Source organism: Aphelocoma coerulescens (genome assembly GCF_041296385.1).
Source record: "Aphelocoma coerulescens isolate FSJ_1873_10779 chromosome Z unlocalized genomic scaffold, UR_Acoe_1.0 ChrZ, whole genome shotgun sequence".
Lineage (NCBI taxonomy): Eukaryota > Metazoa > Chordata > Aves > Passeriformes > Corvidae > Aphelocoma > Aphelocoma coerulescens.
In genome coordinates, this window is record NW_027184085.1 from 57,851,606 (window position 1) to 57,873,589 (window position 21,984).

The 21,984-nt window shown below is 35.7% G+C and overlaps 1 protein-coding gene across 2 annotated transcripts in view; it reads right to left on the minus strand.

Moving 5' to 3' along the window:
• SRFBP1 (serum response factor binding protein 1) overlaps nucleotides 1-21,984 on the minus strand; it is a 67,580-nt gene that overhangs the window by 31,701 nt on the left and 13,895 nt on the right. The window contains exons 2-3 of one of the 2 annotated variants that reach the window (XM_069002121.1): nucleotides 13,155-13,243; nucleotides 12,136-12,208 (exon numbers count right to left, since the gene is read on the minus strand). The exons of the other annotated variant lie outside the window; for it this stretch is intronic. Of the exons in view, the coding sequence (XP_068858222.1) occupies nucleotides 12,136-12,208; nucleotides 13,155-13,243 (162 nt within the window). The remainder of the gene's footprint in view (nucleotides 1-12,135; nucleotides 12,209-13,154; nucleotides 13,244-21,984) is intronic. 2 annotated transcript variants of the gene reach the window in all.

A 21,984-nucleotide genomic window follows, 5' to 3' on the forward strand; every position in this document is an offset into this window, starting at 1 on the left:
CCATTTATTTTTAATACTCAAAAAATTCAGAAACATCTACAAGGTCCTCAGGAAAAGAAATAAAAGACGAGGTATCCTGATCTACTCACACTAAGGTTAATGATCTCTCTGCCTCATTCAGTTTGACTTGCCATTCTTCCTGGCAAGACAACATTTAGGATTTTCAATGTTTGTGCATATTTATGCCAGAGCCTACACCTTTCAGATAGAAAAAATAAAGGAGTCTGTTTCTGGGAGCTATTTTCATGATTTCTTTGGCGACTCACAGGCATAAGTTCTTGCCTTTTAAATTACAGATGGACACAAAATCTAAGTGGTGATAACATGTAAATCTTTTTAAAAAACATAAGACTCTACTGTGTAGTAAGAGACCACTGTAGAGTGAATGTGTTTGGGAAGACCTTTTTATTAAACATAATGTAATATAGTGACAAAGTAAAGACTGTCTGTTGAGGCGTATGTGCACTCAAAATTAATATAAACAAGACAAATCAGCATATTACTAATGTACTTTTTATTCTAAGAAAATTACACATCACATTACAATGGGGGTAGGAATGTCTTTAGAACTAGCAATGCTCCCTGCATGTAGTGGAAGTTTCTCACTATCAAATAGATATATGTACTAATAGATTTCAAATAGAAATCTAATAATGCTTGAATAAATACTATTTCAGAAGTTTGCACATATTCAGAAACAACATCATCTTTTAATAAATACCTTCAAGAAGTTAAGCCTTTGCTAAGCTTACCATCAATGCAGCAAGTCTGATAAATGTCTGAAAATGTATGTATGTAAAGACATAGCTTTCCGTGGAAGTCAAATTTTACTGTACACACCTGTGTCATAAAAGACAGACAACTACAGAAAAGCAAAAGCACAATAAAATAAAAAAATCCTTTTTGTTTGTTTGTTTGTTTGTTTGTTGCACTGGTATAGCCAACAAAGCTTTTCCCGGCAACCTGACTGGATCACTTGGTTCAGTATCATCATATACTAAAAACAGAGGTTTTATCCAGAAGAAATGAAGACATTTTCTCTCTAATTGAAGGCAAGTGAATTATCATTTAAATACATTCCCCTGTATCACTTGGGCTTAAGATTATTATGGTGTTCTACAGTTGTTATAGAGTTTTTTATTTACAAATGATCTAGAGTCTGTATTACAAAGAGGAAGAAAAGCATAAAAAGAAATGGTTTTACAGTTCCCAATTTTCCTGAAGTATGCACCAAAGACATTTCATGTATTTTTAATAACTTTGCATGTTTTATCAATTGCCTTATATTTCCAAGTTTTATTGAATTTTATGTTGTTTTAACTGGTCTTTGATTTTAATATAAGAAAGACCTGTCAAAATAAAAAAAAAAATCTTCCTTGAAATCATTAATTTTCAACCTTGTTGAATTAATAACAACTTGGAAAGGAACACTACAAAACAGATTAAGAAAACAATGGTAAAATTTAATTCATATTTTAAAATAACAAAACCAAAGATGTCACTAGAGGAAATTACCAGAATTCAACTTCCCAAAAAAATCAGAAGCTTGAGAACCACCTCACTTTAGATGAACATAGGACAATTGAGTTTGATGGGAATTAACTATTCCTAACCCGTCAAAAAGAAAAAGAATACTCCAAAATTACAGTTAGTCATTGGGAATGTAAGAATGTACTTCAAGGGGAACTTGTCTAGTAATTGTTCTTTTTGTAAGCTACACTGGTGTCAGGTTTTTGCTGGCACCAATTTTAAACATTACTAAATGTCTACAGTATTGCTGTCTCAGTTTAGATCCAAGTGAAATTCAGAGTCAACCTGTGAGTTTTCATCTAATAAGATTCACAATACAAAATTTCACAGTTTTCTGGGTTTATTGTTCTCTGGAAAATAAAAGTTATTAAAATATTAATCTAACAAAACTGCACCATATTCCTATAAACACAGTTTTGCAAAAATGGTTACCTTCCTCTAGCTAAATATCCTCATTCTTCTATGCTGCATAACCTCGTCTAAAAGCAGAACAAGCAGCTGAGGGAAGGACTACTTATTCATGCTTTAGTAACAAAACAAAATGAAAAAAACAACTCCCCAAAAGTACACTTAACATTGCTAATTGTTTGAGCTCTTGTAAAATACCCAAACTTTATTTGGCAAGTATAGGCTGCTCTTTTCTGCCACGTTTATAAACTAATTTAATATTTCAAGAGGTATGCAAGTCAAATGCCAGCAATTACATCAGTCTACCGAGATGAACACTGTGAACTTGGCATTTTGTTCTGTCAATTAGATTAAATGAATTGTTTCATTTTGGAGGTTCACATCTGATTCAGTAGTCACATTCAGAGAGCAGTCACTGTTTTCAGCATAGCATACAGAAAACAATCAGCAAGTCTGCAATCTTGTGACGATTTTAGAAGTAGAAGGTATTATGAAAGTAAACTACCATTACAAGCATACAAAGCTAACAAAAAAAAAGAGAAATAAAACAAGCTTAGAAGTACAGCAAGCATGGTGCCAAAATTATCATTATTTTTTTCAAAAATCCCTTAGTTCTGAATGTCAGTGTTCGTTTGCACTGTAATGCAATCTGTAATTTCGTTGTACTGACAATTTGTTCCACAATGCTTTTCTAATATTAAAATAACAACCATATGCGATTTCAGGGTTAACATATTTCCAAGGAACCCTGCGCTGGCTGGAAGAGCCCCGGGTTTTGAATTACTGTCCGCGGTATTCGGCGCGGCTGCCAGCAGCGCGGGCGGCTGCCAGCAGCGCGGCTCTGGTGAGAACGGCAGGAAAGCGGCGCTACCTGCCAAGGGAGGGCGCGGGGCACCCCTGGAGCGGCGCCCCCGCTCCCCGCCGCTCCCGCCCGGCAGGAGCGAGAGCCAGCACGGCGCCACCGAGGCAGCCAGGGAAAGGACGTGATGGATGCTCGCAGCATTACCAAACAACAAGATAGTGGCTGACAAATGGGCGCAATCCGCGTAACAGCCCCCACCCGCTACATTCGGGTTTGAAATAAGAGACGGAAACAGAAACAAAGAGTGAGGACAGAAGAACCTGAAGAGATGCAGTGTGAAGTAGAAGAACGTGAATACACAGACCCTAGGTGCACAACCCCTTTGTCTGCTTCCAGAGGGAATAAAAGAAAGGAAGATTAGACACCATACAGAAAGAAAGAACTTCTTGTTTCCATTCCTCTTCTCAGTATGCACTGTCTCCAGGAAAACTCCTCCTCCAGGCTCCACAGAGAAAAAAAATAAATTAGTTTTTATCCTTTCCTAGAGATCTTGAAACTTCAGCAAGATAAACCTGTCACCTGATTTGCCCAGGGTGAGGAGTAAATTCTGGACAGAAGAGACCGTAACAAAACACACACAAAAAATTTTTACTTTTAGCATATGCAGATTTTCAAACTGGCTGTTAAAAGCTCCTCAGCAAAAATTGGTACACAAATGGCACAATAATTATCCAGGACAAATACATTAACTGTGTAAAACTCCAACATCAATAGTTCACTTTGTATCCTGGGGAATCCTCTTCCAGTTTTGTTACACCTTATATAGATGCTGTGCCGTATCTGATCATCCTTGACACTCTTCTTTATATTTTTACTAGCTTATTTGGTTGTTTTTTACATACACAAAGATGATTTATGCAGTATACAGTAAAATAATTGATTTTAATAGGAACAGACTGTCTTCTGTCTGAAGACAAGGAAGAGCAATATAGCATTTTCACAGATATCTATGGTAACTCTGATAACCACCTCCTAGTGGTATCGGTAAAAGCCAATTTCAATCCAGTGAAAATGAACTACTGGAAATGTAATTCTCACCACCATCACACATATTACTTAGCATTTATCACCATTGAATTTCTTCAGTCATTTCATTGCCCAGTTGGTCAGTTCTGCAGTGTTTTAGTATTACTATCTTCACTACCCCAAAATTTTGGAATCCTCAAGCTCTGTCATTCATTCTCTTTTTCTGAATCATTTCCAGCACTGATCTGCACAGAACTCCACTTTCAGGTTTCCAACACTATGAAAGCCAAGCATCTATTCTTCTCTTTCACTTACTATGTTTAACTCTATGACTAAAAGAAGAAAATTCCACATAAAACCGCTAGAGGCTTTGGAGAAAGCTAGACAACAGCTTTTAAAAAAATAATATATAACAATATACAGACTCAATCAACAATATCTACTATGTATTTACTCCTTCAAAGAACTCCCACTGATTTGCAAGGTATGACTGTCATCTCCTAAAGATACCATTAATCTGCCTCATCCTATTAATCCATGTGTTCACTAAAGCCATACTTCTAATAAAAGTCTCAATACATCTGTTCGCACTGAAGTCCTATTTACATTAGCATTACATTCCCAAACAGACTTCATCTTTTCTTTTTCTTTAAGCAGGAGGCAGCCATGGGGGAAATAAGATTTTACACACAAAAGCATCAGTTGCAATAAGGAGTCACAGCAGCTGCAGTCACCATTCCGAATTAATTAATTTCCAAGTGACTATAAAGATACTCATAGTAATCTCCAATTTCTTCCCCCTCCCACTACAAACCCTTCAATTAGAAGAAATAGGAATAAGACCTTTACCACAATATTAAAGAATAATTTCTATTCGTGAAGAACAAAAGATCTAATTTCTGTGGAAAATTTCTTCAGAAGAAAGAGGACAAAAAAGGACAGTTAATTAAGGATATTTAGACAGTTTAATATTAATCCACCATACTAAGTAGATTCACTGTTTACTGCAGATATTTTTGTTAGCTTCTCCAGAATAAACTAAGTACAAAGATCAGCTACCATACAGCAAGAAATTAATTAGAACTGCCTCAGAGATCTCATGAGGACCATCTTATCTTGACTACTACTACACCTCAGCATAGGATGGTCAAAATATAAAAGAAAGGTATGTCGTACTTACAGAAACATTATTTTCTGTCTCAGCTTCTCATAAATTACAGAAAAATTTAAGAAAAAGACCCAAGTTGGTGCAATAAAATGAAATGCATGTTGGGATGATGAAAGAAGCCAACAACAAAAAAACATCTATTTTGAATACATATAAATATTTTCAAAATGAGTGCAAAAACAAGCTGACACTTCTGTCATTATTTTGATTAATAATAAATGGTTTGTTTTGCTATCGCTGGTCAATTTTCACACAAAGGCATATTTTTTTGCATTGATTTTTTTTATAGTACTGCCAAGGTTGCCTCTTTATTGAAATAAACAATGAAAATACACAGAATTCAGAAAGGAGATGTCTCATCTGCAAGCCCTATTTTTTCAAAAAGTGAAAATGGCTTATTCTGCATCCTTACAAAAAATAAGATAGTAAAATTCTTATGCAAGACTTGAAAAACCTTCATCTGCAAGCCATATTTTTAGGTCAGCTGACAACCTGCACTTAGAACCTACTTTAATATTTTCCTTACGTTGTCTCAAATCCAACAAAAAGCTGCCCTTGTGATCTGTTTTGACTTTGTAACTAGGAATCTAATGCATAAGAAAAAAAACACATGATAGCTGCTTCTATTTAAGTATCTTGTCAACAATTAAGTTTTCAAAACGAAGCTGATGATATTTTTACCGACTTTTGTATTTAAGAAATGCATCCCATTTTTTTAATGTAGTCCAGGACAGTATTTCAGTATATTAAAAAAACCCAAACAAACTTCTGCTATCATAATGTAAGAAAACAGTAGGAATGGCTGTCAGTTATTTTCTTCCTCCAAATTAAAACTGTACAGTACAAGGTCCCACACTAATTTTTCTTTCTTTCTTACAACTTTAAGTATTCTTTTATGCTCACTATCTAGGAAAAAAAAAAGAAAGTATCATATTCTACAGCTTTCTCATGCTGAGATTGCTCATTAAACCTATTTTGACCCTGCAGGGGGAGCAACCAGGAGACTAGCTTGGGAAAACAGTTAATATTGAGTATGGAGTTCCTCATTTTACCATAAATATGAATGGAAGCCATGTATACTGATGGAGTATGAAATGCTATGAAAATTAAGAAGAGAACTCAGCCAGTGAGTATACCAACCTGCTTTCTCACTATCTGAGAATCAGAAAAGGCTATAGGTAGGAATATTCAAGAAAGAGGCTGTACTGAGGAGACACGTTTATGTAGGTTTCTGATGAGGCATTCCTTCCTCATTCTTATTCATCAATTTAAAAAACTATTAAACATCTCACTGTTTTCTGTATCTCCACACTGAGCTGTGGACTCTTGTTTTCCTTACTTCTGCTGCCAGTATACCTACAGAACCCATTCCTGCAGAGCTTCACACTCCACACTATTTGAAAATCCATCCGTTTTGTTTTTATTAACATCATCTGTGTGCATTCAGGCCCAGTGTCTATATTCCTCACAGGCTGTCTGTTCTTGCTTCAACCTTCAGTGGACTTCCTGCTTGTATTTGGGCTCAGGAACACACTGTTTATCCACACCACCTTCTCCATTATGTTAAGTGGTCTTTACATTGTGCTCCTTACTTGGGAGAACTTTTGCTTCAGCCTTGACATCATTTTAGGTAGTCGTGAAATTAATATTCAGTTTGTTTAACAGAAATAATTCTCCTTACTAAGGCATACATTGTTCAAACCAGCAATGAACTGCCACTGGCAAAGCAGGATGTGCTGTTGAGAGCACAAGCAGCAAACTTTTGTGTTTCCTAAGAGTGCCTGACTCCTCCCATGTGTACACCTGACCAATGCACAAGTGGATGTATCTGCCACTCAAAGTCCCATGAATCCTACATTACTGCAGATGAACGCATCATGCTTGGATAAAAAGTCAGACATGCAAGGATCTGGACTGCTCCACTGAAGGAGGGCTGAAAAACTTTGCGTTCTAGCCCTTCTTCCTTCCCTGAAATGGTCTACAAGTGGCATTTGGCCCACACCATTGTGAAAGCTGAACCACCCCTGCCTCTGCCTTTTGTAGAGAAGCATCAAGGACTGTTCTTAGGCTGATTACACTGAAGTTCAAGCACTTCCCATTACTCTTACAAAAACTTTTACAGGTTAAAGATTCTGTAACATTAAGATGAATGTTTGCTATCTATTTTAAAAGAAAATATGCAAGACTGTTGGAAACATATGCTAGGAGAAAGAAAAAGAAAAAAAGTGCGTTAGTTCTCACCTGACTTAAGACAATTTTACGGCAAGATATTAACTGAAACCCAAGTTACAAAAGATGAAACCATTAACCAAGAAAGAAAACACTAGTGGTAGAAGAAAATGACAAAAACTTTATGAAAAAGCCTGGTATTTCAGAATATAAAAATTCCACACAAAAAGGCCATACTGAAAAACCTACCAAGTTCCTTAAGCTGACCTCCTACAAAAATCATCAGTTACCCAGCCCTGTTCTCAACCTTACCACTGTTACGTTCAAGAAATTGAATGATTGTTGTTCCAAGGACAAAGAGTGTGAAAACATCCTTCAAACTGAAGTTCTACTTTTATAAACCAATTTGGCTTTCAAAACTTTAATAATGGAGTTAATATTTAAGTCTACTTCTGTTAATACCTTGCTAGATTATGAAACTGAGAGAATAGAATGCAAAGCATTATTTTTTCCTGCATCTCTTGTACTAAATTAATTATTCCATGATAAATACTGTGGTTTTAGTGTATTAAACACCTTCATTGTATTAACTAATCTGTTTCTCCAGTGATAATTTTCAAGATAGAGAACATATCTTTCCAAGACACTTGAAAATGGCTGAAACCAACTGCTGCTCATTCCTAACAACTGGAAGACATTTTTCCTTCAAGCACTGCAAGTTGCCTGTTGTCCATATTTTCTTAAAGGGCATCCTCCAAACATGATACTGCTATAGCAACACCTTACATAATGCCAAAGTTTTTGTTGTAAGTTGAAGGCAAAAGTACTCCTACACACATGGTAAAGAAACAACGATTATATTAAGGTCTTACTTCAGCCAAGAAATTCAAGTAACTCAAGGTAAGCTACACATTGGTACGAAATTACTAGACAACCTGTTATTTTTGTGTAAAGAAACTTTCAAAAAATAATAGCTTTTTAAATATGATAAGTAGTACCATACCATGGATGAGTAATCCATTTTCATAGTATCATCAAGCCTGACAAGCAAGCAAAGAAATACCTGCAAGTACACACAAGTTGGTATTTCAAAGAAGTAGTATCATAATAGAGGACTAGAAAAGGTCATACTGTTCTTTTCTCCCATCTTTCATGAATTGTTGAATAAGTATTTCATACAGTTTTAGAAAAATGAAAACTGAAGAACTCAAAAACCAGTGTATTATTCCAATAGCTTTGAGAACTCATGCAACCAATTAACCCAGTTCCTGCACCCATGTAGCTGGACTTTTAACTGCTCTCATTTCTCACAATGTTTACTTCTGATTGTTGTGCTTGAGACACTTTTAATTGTATTTGCCAATTAAGTTTTTTTATTCTTCAGTTCTAACAATGCAAATACAGAGAATACAAAACTGTCATTCTAACAATAATACAATAGGTACTATTTGCAAATTCAAGTAACAAAAGGTTTTTCAATACAGCCCAGCACCAACACTTCACAGATTTTCAATATATGCAGAACTGTGCATACGTGACTACGCAGAGCGTATTAAAAAAAAGACAGGGACAGGAGTATTAAACCTAAGAAGTAAAAGCATCTTACACCGTCTCATTCCTAGGAAACAGTGTATTTATAGTGATATTATGTCAGCACTGTCTGTTCAGAATTTACTTGAGGACAGGAAAATAGCATCCCTGAGAATAAGTGACACAACATTTAGTAACAGCAAGCATTTTGTCTTTCCTATTGTATCTACTGCATTATTATACTGTATATATATTATACAGTATAACAGTATATTTTACTTTATCTATTGTATCTACTGTAGTTAGTAAAGATCCACTCTAGAAAGAGAAGTTAAAATCTTGTAACTGAAAGTTCAAATCTGTTTCATTCAGAAAAGTCCTGCTGAGCTGCAGGCAGTCTATAAGCATTGCACCATCAGGCAACTGGGATGGTTTTCTTTGGGTGTGCTTTGGGTTTTTTGGTTACAGCCTGGATGAAAGACAACATTTGTTCCACAAAGTAGCAGCAGCCATATTGAAACACGGCTAACCAAGAAACAGATTCCCCAAGTAAATTAATCAGTACAAAAAGCTTGTGGGTTTACACGCAGTTGAACTGAGGAACATAATTCAGCAAAGAATTCTCCCTAATTAGGATTTCAAACCATTATATTTTTTTTTCTGAATAAGAGAAACTTAAGCCATTGCATTAAAAACTTCAGTAAAACAGACAACTCTTTCAAGGTTCCAGAATTTCAGTCTTTCTTCCCTGAAACAAATTCCCTGTAAAATGGAATCCCCCAATAATGCCTTCTGAGGTCATCAGAACACGTAAAGTCCTTCCAAAGACTTTGTTGCCAACAGTCCTCAGAAGGCTTTTTTTTTGTCTTCTGGATATATGATAAGGAGAAAGGAGGTCTGGGTTTGTCCTTGACAGATGGAAGAAAAAAGGACTGATGTTTACAAAGAGATGTCTTTGGCAACTGGGAAAATCTCAAAGAAATTTTGTACTATTTTCTTCAACCTACAGAAAGCCTTCATGCCTCCAATCAATAAAGAATTTCCAGAAATTCTAAGTAACCACTTCAATAAATCTTTTATCCTGAAAATACCACACGCTATTGGACTTTGGAGTAATGTCCACTTTCTGGCTCCAAACCACTTTGGCTGATGTAATTATTTTCTTGGATTTTTTTCTTTTCCACTGAATTGTTCTTTGCAGTTTTCACCTCCTCAAGACTAATTATTCAGTAAGAGAGAAGTCAGAGATTTTTTTCTTACATAAAACATGTGAGGAGAAGTTCATGGACAACTTGGTGTTAATAGAACAGGAACAATTGCTATGTCCGGCACACAGTCCACCAATTTTGAAAAGGATTTTGAATCTCTTCTGGCATGTGTTTGAGATCCAGACACTAAAATTGCTAAAATAATCTAGAATAATTCAAGCCTGCTCTAAATTGCAACTCTATAGATCACTTCCTTTTTCTGTTCTCTCCAATCTTTCCTTAAAATTCTCAAATTCCTAATTGGAGTTATGCGAAAGTGTTTTTTACAAATATTATGATCAGTAACTTAGGACAAAAGGTTGTTGATACTGAGGCTTCACCAATATAAAATCATCCACTCATCTGAAAGAACATTACCAGTTGGTGTGAAAGCTGTCTTTTTTACTTTTTCCATGATGAATGAGGAATATTTCTATTTCATCTCTAAAAATCTCTGTTAGTCTAGAAATCAACAGTGGTTGGAAAAAATACAGAAACAACTAGCGCCTTTTAGGTTGTGATTCATAAGAAACAGAAATTTTTCTAAGAAAAAAAATACACTATACAGCTAGTACGTGTCAATTTGTGCATTTTTAAAGACTAAAAATCTCCAAGTAACCCAACGTTTTTCCTATTGAAATATTAATATAATGGTGCATTTTTTTTAACAATAAAGTCAACCTACAGCACTTAAAATTTCAGATAACCAAGTGCATTTACTAGCTATCTGCCCAAGAAGTGGGAGAGTTTTTCCTTCTCAGCTGCTTACTCTGAAGACTCTTCCCTTTCTATAAAGTATTTCAGAGTAAAATTTGCCTTCAGCTCTCTAGACTATAAATCTATCCTCTCTTGACAACCACTCTTAAAGCTACCACTTACAAGCCCTGTACATATTCATGCCAACTGAAGCAACACTTGAATGTACTTGGCCAATACAGTCCTGAGTGCAGGCAGGCTTTAAGATGTCTGCATGAGCCAATCCTGGAAAGAAAAGCACAATGTGGACAAAACAAAGACTCCTGGTAAATGCATGCAGAACAAATCTTGCAGTGAAACCCTCTCACAAACACTCACAAAAGCCCCATAAAACACGGACTTTTGAGCTCAGTGCTCCAGCACACCTGATCACTTGAGATATTCTCTTAGGAACTGAGACACACATAAACTTGCCATTAAAAAGATTTTAAAAACTTAAAAAAAAGGAGAGAGAGAAAAATGAGCAAATACAAGACCAAGTTTAATACTGATGGCAAGTCATTAAAGCAGAGTGCCTCAGTATTACTGTCATGGTGTTTGAGAAGTGCTGTCCGCTTTCTTTTCCTTTTTACTGGTTTATGAGGACTCTTACTGGAAGTATTAAGCTAAAAATCCATATGATTCTACCTGATCAATCTGGCACAGAACACATCTAACTTGGTCAATGAAGCCTTTCCTGTTGCTAGCTTTTTTTGAAGACTAAGACAGATCTCCGCAAGGTTGAGGAAAGGAAGACAGAAATGTTAAAAACAAAGAACCTCCCAGAATAGCACACAATAGTAAGAGAGATTTAATCACTACGGTTATCAACTACAGTTATCAAGTAAACAATCAAAACAGCCATATTGTGAGAAAACATTTTTCATGGCCTATACATGACTCTTGTGCTCAACCCTTATGACTGGAATTCGTAACTCATTTCAGCACACATAATTTTATGTAGTATCAACTAAAATGGAGAGATCAGCACAAATCATCATGAAGTTACAGAATTTCTGAAGCATTTTCTTGATGTCATAACATATAAGATACAAAAACTATCAATTGACAGCAAGGCTAAAAATTAAAAAAAGATGTGACTCAAGCATTGCCACTCCCTTGCAGACACAATTTGAAACTATAACAGAACTAAATACAAATGGCATGATGTTTAGAGCTTGGAGAACAGACAATACCAATACCGTACTGTCAGACACACAAAATGCCTCCCCATACTCCTGAGTGCCATGAGAACTTTAAATTCTGTGCTTTAATGTTACAGTAAAAACTTCGAACACCACACACTGCTAAGCAAATTCATGTTTAGCCTGGAAAGCTTAAGACTCAAACTGTTTAACACCCTGACAAATGCAAATATTCATCATTTTCTAGTTGTGTTAATGTTCAAGCTTACTCTGAAAATACTTTAAGTTTCAGTAAGGCAGCAGCAGAGAACAGACAAAACTTTCAGTTACTAAAATAACTGCCTGTAATATTGAAATATCTAAACATGGCATTACCTTCATGGCATGGATTTCTTCTATTAATCTCTCAACTCGTTTTTGGTTCTTTAATTTCAAGTCTTCTGAACCCCTGCAAATGAAGTCTATCTTTATTAAGAAAATCTCAGTTTAGTTACTTTATTTCCTCACTAGCAATACTAAATATCAAAATTAAAAAATCAGGAGATGGAGCATAAACACAATCCCTTATTGTCACATGAACACTTTAGCAAAGAGCTGAACATAGCCTAATGCTTTTGCTGTTCTGAACAGTGGAGGAAACACTGAAGATTTAGCAGAACAATGTGAAAAACAATGTTACTGTATTAGAAAAAAGTAAACCACAATTCATATCAACAATAGATGACACAATAGTGTCTCAAATACAATTATACTTTAAGATCTGCAATATTTAAATATGGAAGTTCATTGGGTTTGCTTCTTATTTTGTACAACTTGCTAAAATTGTGAGAGAAGAGTATGCTCAATTTACACTATGAACACAGTAAAAGATGTATCTCATACTGTCTCAAATAAGACACATGGTATTATTTTGCACCAATAATCTTTAAAAGTATAATCTACAAAATATTGTTTAAACTGTTTATATAAGAATTCATTAATAGTAATGACTAAAAATCAAGTATGACCTGTATATCTATGCAAACTGAAAGTATTTTTTGTCACACAATCTGCAGTGAGAAAACATGGTGAAACTTAACAGCAGAATAACCTAAAAAATCAAATCTGACAGTTCTTTAAGTGCTGTAAAAGGTTCTGTAGCTGATTCAGATAACCTTCCAATACATTAAATCCCATTACAAAAAGTCATTCCAATTCTGCTTTATGAAACTCCTTCTAGTTAGTATTTTTAGTCTAAAATGATGTAAAAATAAGACAAACAGAATTTATGTATTTTAGTGTCTTAAGTTTTAAATGTAGTACATTCTTCTCCCACTTTTCTGTTTTTGTGAAAACAATTAAATACTGCCTCATTTATAAAAACAAAAACAGGAACACTATTATTTAAAACTGACTTTTTCAATTTTAATTTCCCGATGTGTCTGGTTAGTCTGCGAATAGTCAGGACTCTGGCCTTCTTCACATCTTTTCTCATCTTCACAACCTGTGAGAAATATGGAAGACATTATAAAGTGTTTTCCTTGATTACGTTCCATATACAATACATTCATTACATTAACTTAAATTTTAGAAATTAGTTCAACAAAGAACTATTTTTGAAAAAAGAGTGCATTTCCCTGCTAACCAAATCCCATTTCAAATGAATTCAGATTTCCATTAAAATCAAATTGCTTCCATAAACATCAGAGGAAGAACAACCAACAGTCTAAAAATGCGTCTGAGGTCTAAACAGAAGACAAGACATTCCTAACTAGCCATACTTTAATATTATTCTTAAGAGCTAGACTGAGCTAGAGATTTGAAAAGTCTCACCTTTTGCCTTCACTTGGCTTATTTTTGTCCCAGTGAAACAGCCAGCAGTAGATTAAGTCAATTGGTGTATAATGCATAAAAGCATTTTCATTATGAAACACTTTGAAGTATTAAGGAAAGACTCTCAAAATAAACATTCTTTATGATGGAACAGAATTTGAGATATAAAATTCTTTTATATATTTGAATTAATTTTTGCTGAAAACAAAAATCCAAGTGATTTCTAACTTGCTACAGTCTGTCTCAATTTGCCATCCTACCCAGTACTCTATTCTTAAATGTAAAGCAGGCGGTTTCTAAGAAAATTTGACAATGATATTTTGGTCTTACTACTCACTCCAGTAACAAAGAAAGAGAATTTTCATTATTATTAGACAGACGGGATGAACAAAGAAATCTTCCCAATGTTTGCAATTAAATTCCATAATGAAAAACCTTATGCCCAGGTGCTGTCTTGTCAATGATGAACGTTTCAGAGATACAGGGAGTCAGTGGTGACCCTTTTTTTTAAAATTCAACTTCCCCCTTATTTATTCATATATATCACACTATGTCTATTAAGATTTTATATTTAATAGTTTAACTTAGTATAACAGGAAATACTAAAACAAACAAAAATAATCAGTTTTCCTGACAAAGGCCAAATTTATCATAAATTGATCCAGTGGGATAAGTTTCAAAATTAAATTGGCACCTCTTTCTCAATAAAGTTCTTTACATCAGATTTCTATTCTAATTTCTCAAGAGATAACATCAAAATGATAGATTGATGATGACTGCACCGTCTAGTCAAGTCCATCAGGAATATCACTACTATAAACCTAAACTGAACAAAAAAAAAAAAAAAGGAAAAGAAAAACCTTCAAAGCTCGCAGAGCTGTATTTCACACCTGTCATGGGGAGTCTGGCTAGTATATATACACCCTGTGCAGAGACCATAAAGATGATACTGAAAAAAAAAAACCAGAAAAAAAAAGAAAAAAAAAAGAAAAAAAAAGAAAAAAAAAGAAAAAAAAAGTAGAACACATACTTTGCACAAATGACTATGTTTGTAGCTTAGGTTACTGACTCAATCGAGTTGTTAAGCCCTGAACTCTGTATTCAGCAGTGGCTTAACTGAAAGCTGAATCAGAGCAAAACAATTTCTAGAGAGGCGCACATGCCCCTACCTCTGCCAGGGAAGCCAAGGAACATGTGGAGCAGCGCTCCTCTGAGAATCAAGGGAGGAGAATTGTACGGGGGGCAGCGTTAGCCACTTACACCATGAGAAATGAAAAGGTAAAGAAGGTTTCTGGGATGAAACAACTAACCTAAAAGTGGTCTCGTGTTCCAAAAATCGTTACAGCAAAGGTCAGTACTTACCTTAGTTACCCTAGTAGAAGGAACAACACACAGGTCTACCTACAAAATCGTTTCTACTTCAGTTAACAGCAGAAACCACATACCAAGAAACACTTAAGTGCCAAGTTTCTGCTATACAGCAGCACCGCTCAAGTGTTTACCATGCTAAGGAAGAAATCCATAACATTACCATTTGCCATCAAGGCATGCAGATATTTCTTTTTTAAAAGACACTGAAGGATATTATCATAGGTCCCTATAGTACATCTTCTTCTAAAAGGAAGAAAAATAATGCAGCTTCTGGTTGAATACCTCTTTGATACTATGTACATTCAGTGAGTTTGGAATGTCAGATGCAAACTGGGTATGCCTTCTTAGAAAGTCTGGGGAGGGGGGGGTTGTTTTGAGTTTTTTTATTCTCTATTTTTTTTAATAACCACTAGAAACATCCACAAGCTAGAAACATACTGGAGTTTAAGCAACTCATACTTTACATATTAGTTACTGTGTATGCAAACATGAAGTATATTTAACTTTCTCTCAAAAATATTTTGTCATTTATTTTTTATTAGAAATATTAATGCACACACAACATGTTTCCAGGGCCTACAACAGCCAAACTCCAGCCTCCTCTGCTGCCAGCCAATGAAGGCTGTATAGACACGACAGCAGGAATGAGGGAAGGTATTCGCTCTTTGGCAGACTAGGAATATCAATTTATGTAATCCAGTCACTTCTTTCACACGGGACAGTATGCATCAACTGTGTTCTTGGAAGTACTCATACCGTTCTCAAGAAAGCAGTCAGCTCTTTGGGAAAACAATCAAAAAAGTTTAGCTTCAGATTCACAGTGTGCCTGAAACAATGCTTAGACCACCAGGGTAGCCCCTGGTCTCTTGTGTTACAAAGTGAGAGAGGCAACTTTGCCATCAGTAAAAAAAACCCCAACAAAACTAAACTTAAACCAAAAAACCCATACCAAGAACAGTCATGACTTTCAAAAATCAATAAATATTTATTCATAATAAGGTATTTTTTATAAATACCTTAAGAAAAGACAGTAAGAAAAGGAGAAGTCTTTGCACTGAAACATAAAAAGGCTGCAGTGTAAGTTAGGATCAGACTTAACTAATCTTTAAGACAAGGCGGTAAGGATTTTTAATCTACTCAGCAGTCACAGTAAGCACAAAAGAGTAATTATAAACAAGCAAAACACAAACCAAACAATTTCTTCTATCAATAGGATCTAGGGTTCCTGGAAATTAAGGAAGTCTGCAATTGTATGTGGAAATAACCACTTCAAGGATTTCTTTGAACAAAGAACAAGAGATGCTTTCCTTTGTTGAAGACACTTCTTTATTTTGTTGGGAAACACTATTTACAAGACAATTAAGCCATTCTTATTCATTAATGCTACCGAACCTCTGTGTTTGCAAATTATTAATAATAGGTAACACCAAAGTACGAATAGATATAAATTACATATCAATTATTAAAACTAAAAGAAATCATAAAAGAAATTAACTCACTTTTAAAAACAAGCCTAGGTAGTAACATATGCTAGCATGAATGCACATAAGCGTATTTCAAAAGCTATGGTTATAAACAAAAATCATCCCTCCAGCACTGTGCCTCTTCACAGAATAATGTATTTATATTACTACTGATGCTAAACAAAGATGAAATGCAGAAAATTTCCACAACTAATGGCATTCCACAGAAGAGAGGCATCCATCAACCCAACAGCTTGCCACCTGCAGTAAGCACTGCCACAAAGTGTGACATGTACCAGCCAGCGGCATGCAAACCATTCTAAGCCATAAGCAGATGGTAGCTGCTGCTGCCCCTTCAAAAAAGGGCAAACAAAGAGCACAGCAGGGGATCAGCAGATGACAAGACAGACAAGAACTAGAAACTCCCCTGCAATTCACCTTTTCCAAGGAGTGCACACTACTGAGGGAGATTGTAAAAGCAATTGCTGGCTTCAGCACAGCCTACATTAAAGTGATATTGTGCAAAACGCTTCCGGTACTCATCTAGCAATGAAAACAGCCCCAGCTTGAATGGATGGGTAACACTGACACAGTACAAAGCCACCAGACGGTACATATCAAACCAAGAGGGTGGTTTCTAGCAAGTGTGTGTTTAAAGACACCACAACAACTGTATTTAACCCAGAATCCACAGCTGAGAAAGGGAGAAACTAATAGCTTCACCTACTGTGCCTCCCGTGTTACACCTGGCTCCAAAGGGTTAATAGCCATTCCCAGAGATTTGTCTTTTTGCGTGGTAGTCCAATCAGACCTTCCCAATCCTCAGCATGTCCAAGCCCTTCTCGTGCCCAGAAAGAAACTGACACAGGATTACTTAACTGAACCTTTGATCTCTAAGTCTTCTCTAGTTTTTTTTGGTTTTTTTTTCATGAAATAGTTCCTTGGCCACTGGTATTTCATCATAGTCACAAACTAATTTCAACTAACAAAAGTCTTGGAAGGGCTGAATCAGTTCCTAAATCAGTGTTAGACTGTCTAGAAAGGGCTTCTGATCACAGACATTATCCCTTTTAAATTAATGGAACATGGGTATTGTACATAATACAAGATAAAACACACGTGCAATAGAATACAAAGTTATTTTAAGAGCCTCCCACATAATTAAGTTCCAAAAAAACTTGTTTTAAATTTTTCAAGTTTCTTTAAGAGAAATGTGAGGCATTTTTAGATAAAACAACATCAAAAAAGCCCAGTTTAGGTTCTGAAAGTCTGTATCACTAAGAAACAGCCCTCATATTAGGGATGGCAAGAAAAACACACCAAGGAATGTGGATAAAATGACAGTGTAGGTACAATTATGCATTCAAATTCACATGACTAGTCAAAGATATTTGCCTTCACATTTTTAAGACAACAGCAGCAAAGTTCTCAAACGAACATTACATTAGAATAAAATGTTATACTTGGCCACTTCTGAAACTTGTTTTGAGATCTGTACAAGCAATATGACTCCAAACTAAGCTAATGTTCAGCCAATTAGAAAAAAGTAAAGGAAAGTGTGACTAAAGATTTGTAGATGTATCAAGAAAGGTACGTGTCTACTCTGAACTACAGTATCAACTGTACTTGACAAAAAAACCCAAAAACCGAAACCAAACCATTCTTCAAAAAAAATCCAATGGATTAAGAGAAGCACTAATACATTTCTGCATATGACTCGTTTGAATGTATTTTATTCAAAAAACACTGAAATACTAGAAAAACTGTGAAGGAAAAGTGTTTTTTCACATTACCATGTACAAAAGCTAGTACTGTATATGAAAATACCTGAAGGACCCAGAACATCTAAAAATCTTCTTAACTCAAAGTTAACAAAAGTTAACTTACTCAGTGAGCCCCAGCTATCCAAAATGCATGAAAGCCAATAAACTGATGGACATGGCCTTTTCCTCGGAGCCGTCTGCAGCACATACAACTGTTCTTCTTGGGCTTCAGCCCACGAGGTACTGAATATTTTGGTCCTGACCCAATAATGCACTTAAATTATTAAATCCTTAAACAACCAGCACTAGACAGACCAGAATTTCTTCATACACTTCTGCTTTATGCCAGCACACAGTCTAGTCCTAGTTCTGGTACAAGCAACCAGAAAAGACAAATCATTCTGTTCTCTTCAAGGAAGGACAATGCATCTAACCTCATCTAGTGAAAAAAAACCCCTAATTGTAAGAGTTTATAGCATTGTGAAATATCCATAAGGTTGAACAAACACACACCCATAAAACAGAGGCCTACAGCCTCTCCCTCAACATGGTGAAGTCTCTCCTGTATGAAAATTGCCTTCAGCAAGACAATTTTGCAGACACAAGTGCAAAAATATTTCTTTTACAATTTGAAGATGGTGTTCCTAAAGCAATGTTCCGTAATTTTACTTAGACGCATCCAAATTCCCTGTGCAATATAAGGTCTCTTATATCCTTTCTATCACTTGAGGCCTGGAAAAAAAAAGAGGGTAGTTCCGAGCTGGCTTTGGCATTTCAGTTTCTTCCTGTATGCTCCAGGCTGGCAGGATTTACCTGACATGGTCACACATAAGAGTGGGTAAACAAGGAGAAAACATCAAGAACCAAGGCTCTTAGTTCTGTCCCAGGAAGAATCTACTTTAAATATAGCCAATCATATTGCTATTGACAAGTTACTATATACCAGGGTCTAGTGAATGAATGACAGGAAAAAAATGAAATTGCAGGTACAGAATATACTTCAGTCCTCATAGATTCCCCTCATGCCATGAAAACCCTAGGAGGTTGAAATAAGAGCCTGATCTATTTGGATCAAAATGGCTCAAAGCAAAAGGAAAAATAATTTTTATATGCCTGTAGGTATAAAACAGCTTTTAGATTTTACTGCAGTAAGAGATTTACTGTTGAACTCCCTCAAGTTTAAACAGGGCTGCTAAAGTAGAAAGGGAGGAAGTCCTTAAAAACACACCAAAACCACTCGTGTTTTGTACAGTGGCCTTTTTTACAAATTTTTACAAATTGCTTACATTACACGACAAGTGTCAAAGCAAGAACTCCAGCTGAAAAAAACCCAAACCAAAAAGTAAAAAGAAAGTGAAATGTGTTGAAGTTGAATATTCAAGGTCTCTCCAATACCTACAAGAAAGACATGGAACTAAGTAATGTTTCAGTTCTCACTGATCTTCTTTCTTTTCCTCATTTTAGGGCACATCAAAAGCATTGGTTTCACTTTATAGTTAGTCGGCAGTCTTCTAACCAAGAAATTACCATGGCAACAGAGTATTCTCAACATTAATTTTTGGTGCTATTTGGCAACACAGAGTTTTAAAATTCGAAACACCTGCAGTTGGATCACATATTAGCCAGAACTAACAATAGTACATAATCTTTTGAGTGAATAATCTAAGTGAAAAAATTTTTCTGGAACTTCATTACAAATATTTCTCTCTATTATCTGGAATGTCAGCTTGAAAGATCTAATGATTTTTAGATCCTTAGGAAACGTTAGTAATTGCCAAGTTTCCTTTTTTCCTTTCTTTTTTTACAAAAAGAATCCCTATATTACAGTATATTTTTTATACATGTCAAAAGATGTGGAAATAGGCAGTCAGACTTAATACAGCTTCATATATTTGCACTATAAAAACATATGTAAGTAGGGTGGCAAAGGCAGAAACAACATAAACACACCTACATGAAGTATCAGTGTTCAGTTCTGTAACAGTTTTATACAAATACATAGTGCAAAACCAATATATAAAAAACCCAAAACAAGGTGAATTTTCAGCCAGATCAGTTTCCTGAACTGTTTTCCCTGATGGTCACATGAATGCTAGTTAGCTCCAGCACAAAAGAGCAAAGTAAGAACATACAGAAGACAGACAGATGGATGGACCACAACAAATCAGACTACAGTAAATGAGCTATCTCTTTATTTAATATAAAGATCAAATCCCAGCATAGAAAGTGCTGGACCACAGTTTTTCAGTTACTGTTTGTGCCACACAAATGTGGTATTAATCTTCAGCTACATGCAAACAGGTCTGAATCACGTGGACTCAATCCTATCCCAATACAACTAACAGAATGTATAAAAATTCTTGAAACATGAGGTAAATTCTTCTGGATTTAAACTATTGGACCTTGCTGCCCAAAGCAGGCAGAAATGCCACCACTAGCTGGAGCATCCAGAAAGCAAAACACCTGCAGCTTCTCAGGCCTCTGGGTAATCCCCCTGTCAGGTTTCCCAAGGGGTTTGCTAAAGATGAATGAAAAAAAGCACACCGCCCACTTGGGCGAATTTCCACCTTCCTCACAGGAAAAGTAATGCACACACCCCTTGTGAGTTACTGTCAAATGCTTCCTCCACAGTCTGCCCATGCTGCTTTCTTTGTACTTTCTCAACTGAAGCACTGAAATATGGGTTTCTTTATTCAATATAGCACTGTATTTCCTCCTGCATGGAGAACAGTTGTCATTTCTAGCATAATTTTTCCAAGTGGAAACCACAATGAGTACTCAGAACTGCTAGAAAAGATCATTTTCATCTAAAGGTTTTGAAAAGCAATTCCAAATATCTAAGATAGTTGGGAAAGAGTAAGGCTAGCCTAGAATTACTTGCTCATTGCCAAAGACCAAAATTTAATGGATTTAGTGCTTCGAAGTCAGCGTCTCACTGGATGGAGTCAGACTCTATGCAGTACTTCAGAAAGCATTCAAGTCCAAACCAGGATCATGAGATGGCTAGACAGATTTCTAAACCCTAAATATACACCAGTAGTTGTAAACGTCCAGATAAGAAATAACTGTTTTAAACTCAAGATGCTACATTAGATAAATCTCTGCATATGTAACCACATGGAAGTAAAAATTATACATGTCTTCCCAAACAGAGGACTACGTGAAGGTAATTGCTAACTCTATTTAATTGATCGACTGAATACAAGTTTGATAACCCCCAGTTATCACTCTGCTAAAAATATTTCCATGGAAGGTTGAAGGGGGATGTGATCAAGGCATTTAATAGAGCTAAGCTCAAATCAACAGATTTCTATGCCTAGGACTTCTTAATTAGACCAGAGATCTAGTCAGAAGTCACATGTGAATTTCACGCCTCCTTAGGCTTTGACTTTAAAGAAAGACAGCAACAGCAGAAGCTACAGTAGTGACATATGAATTACAAGGGCAAACACATGTGTATAGGTAATAAGAGCGCTGAGGGCTTTTTCCCCTCTTCAAATGGTGAACCTTTTAAAAGCAGGTGGAAAAGAGCACTGCTCACAAGGCAACACTATGAATCTCTACATTACTTGCATAATGCGAAGCATGACACCACAGCTTGACTACACTGACTCATAATCAATCTGTGTAATTTTGACGATAATTATATAGGTCACAATCATGATCCAAACATGTAGAGTTGAACTGCCATCATGAAAAGAAAATAGTGTCAAAATTGGGTAAGAACCTTTCACCATTACAAATACAGAAATTCAACCACAATAATTCAAGTATTACTTTGGAGGTGTGTTTTGGTGGTGTCATTGCTTTGGCTT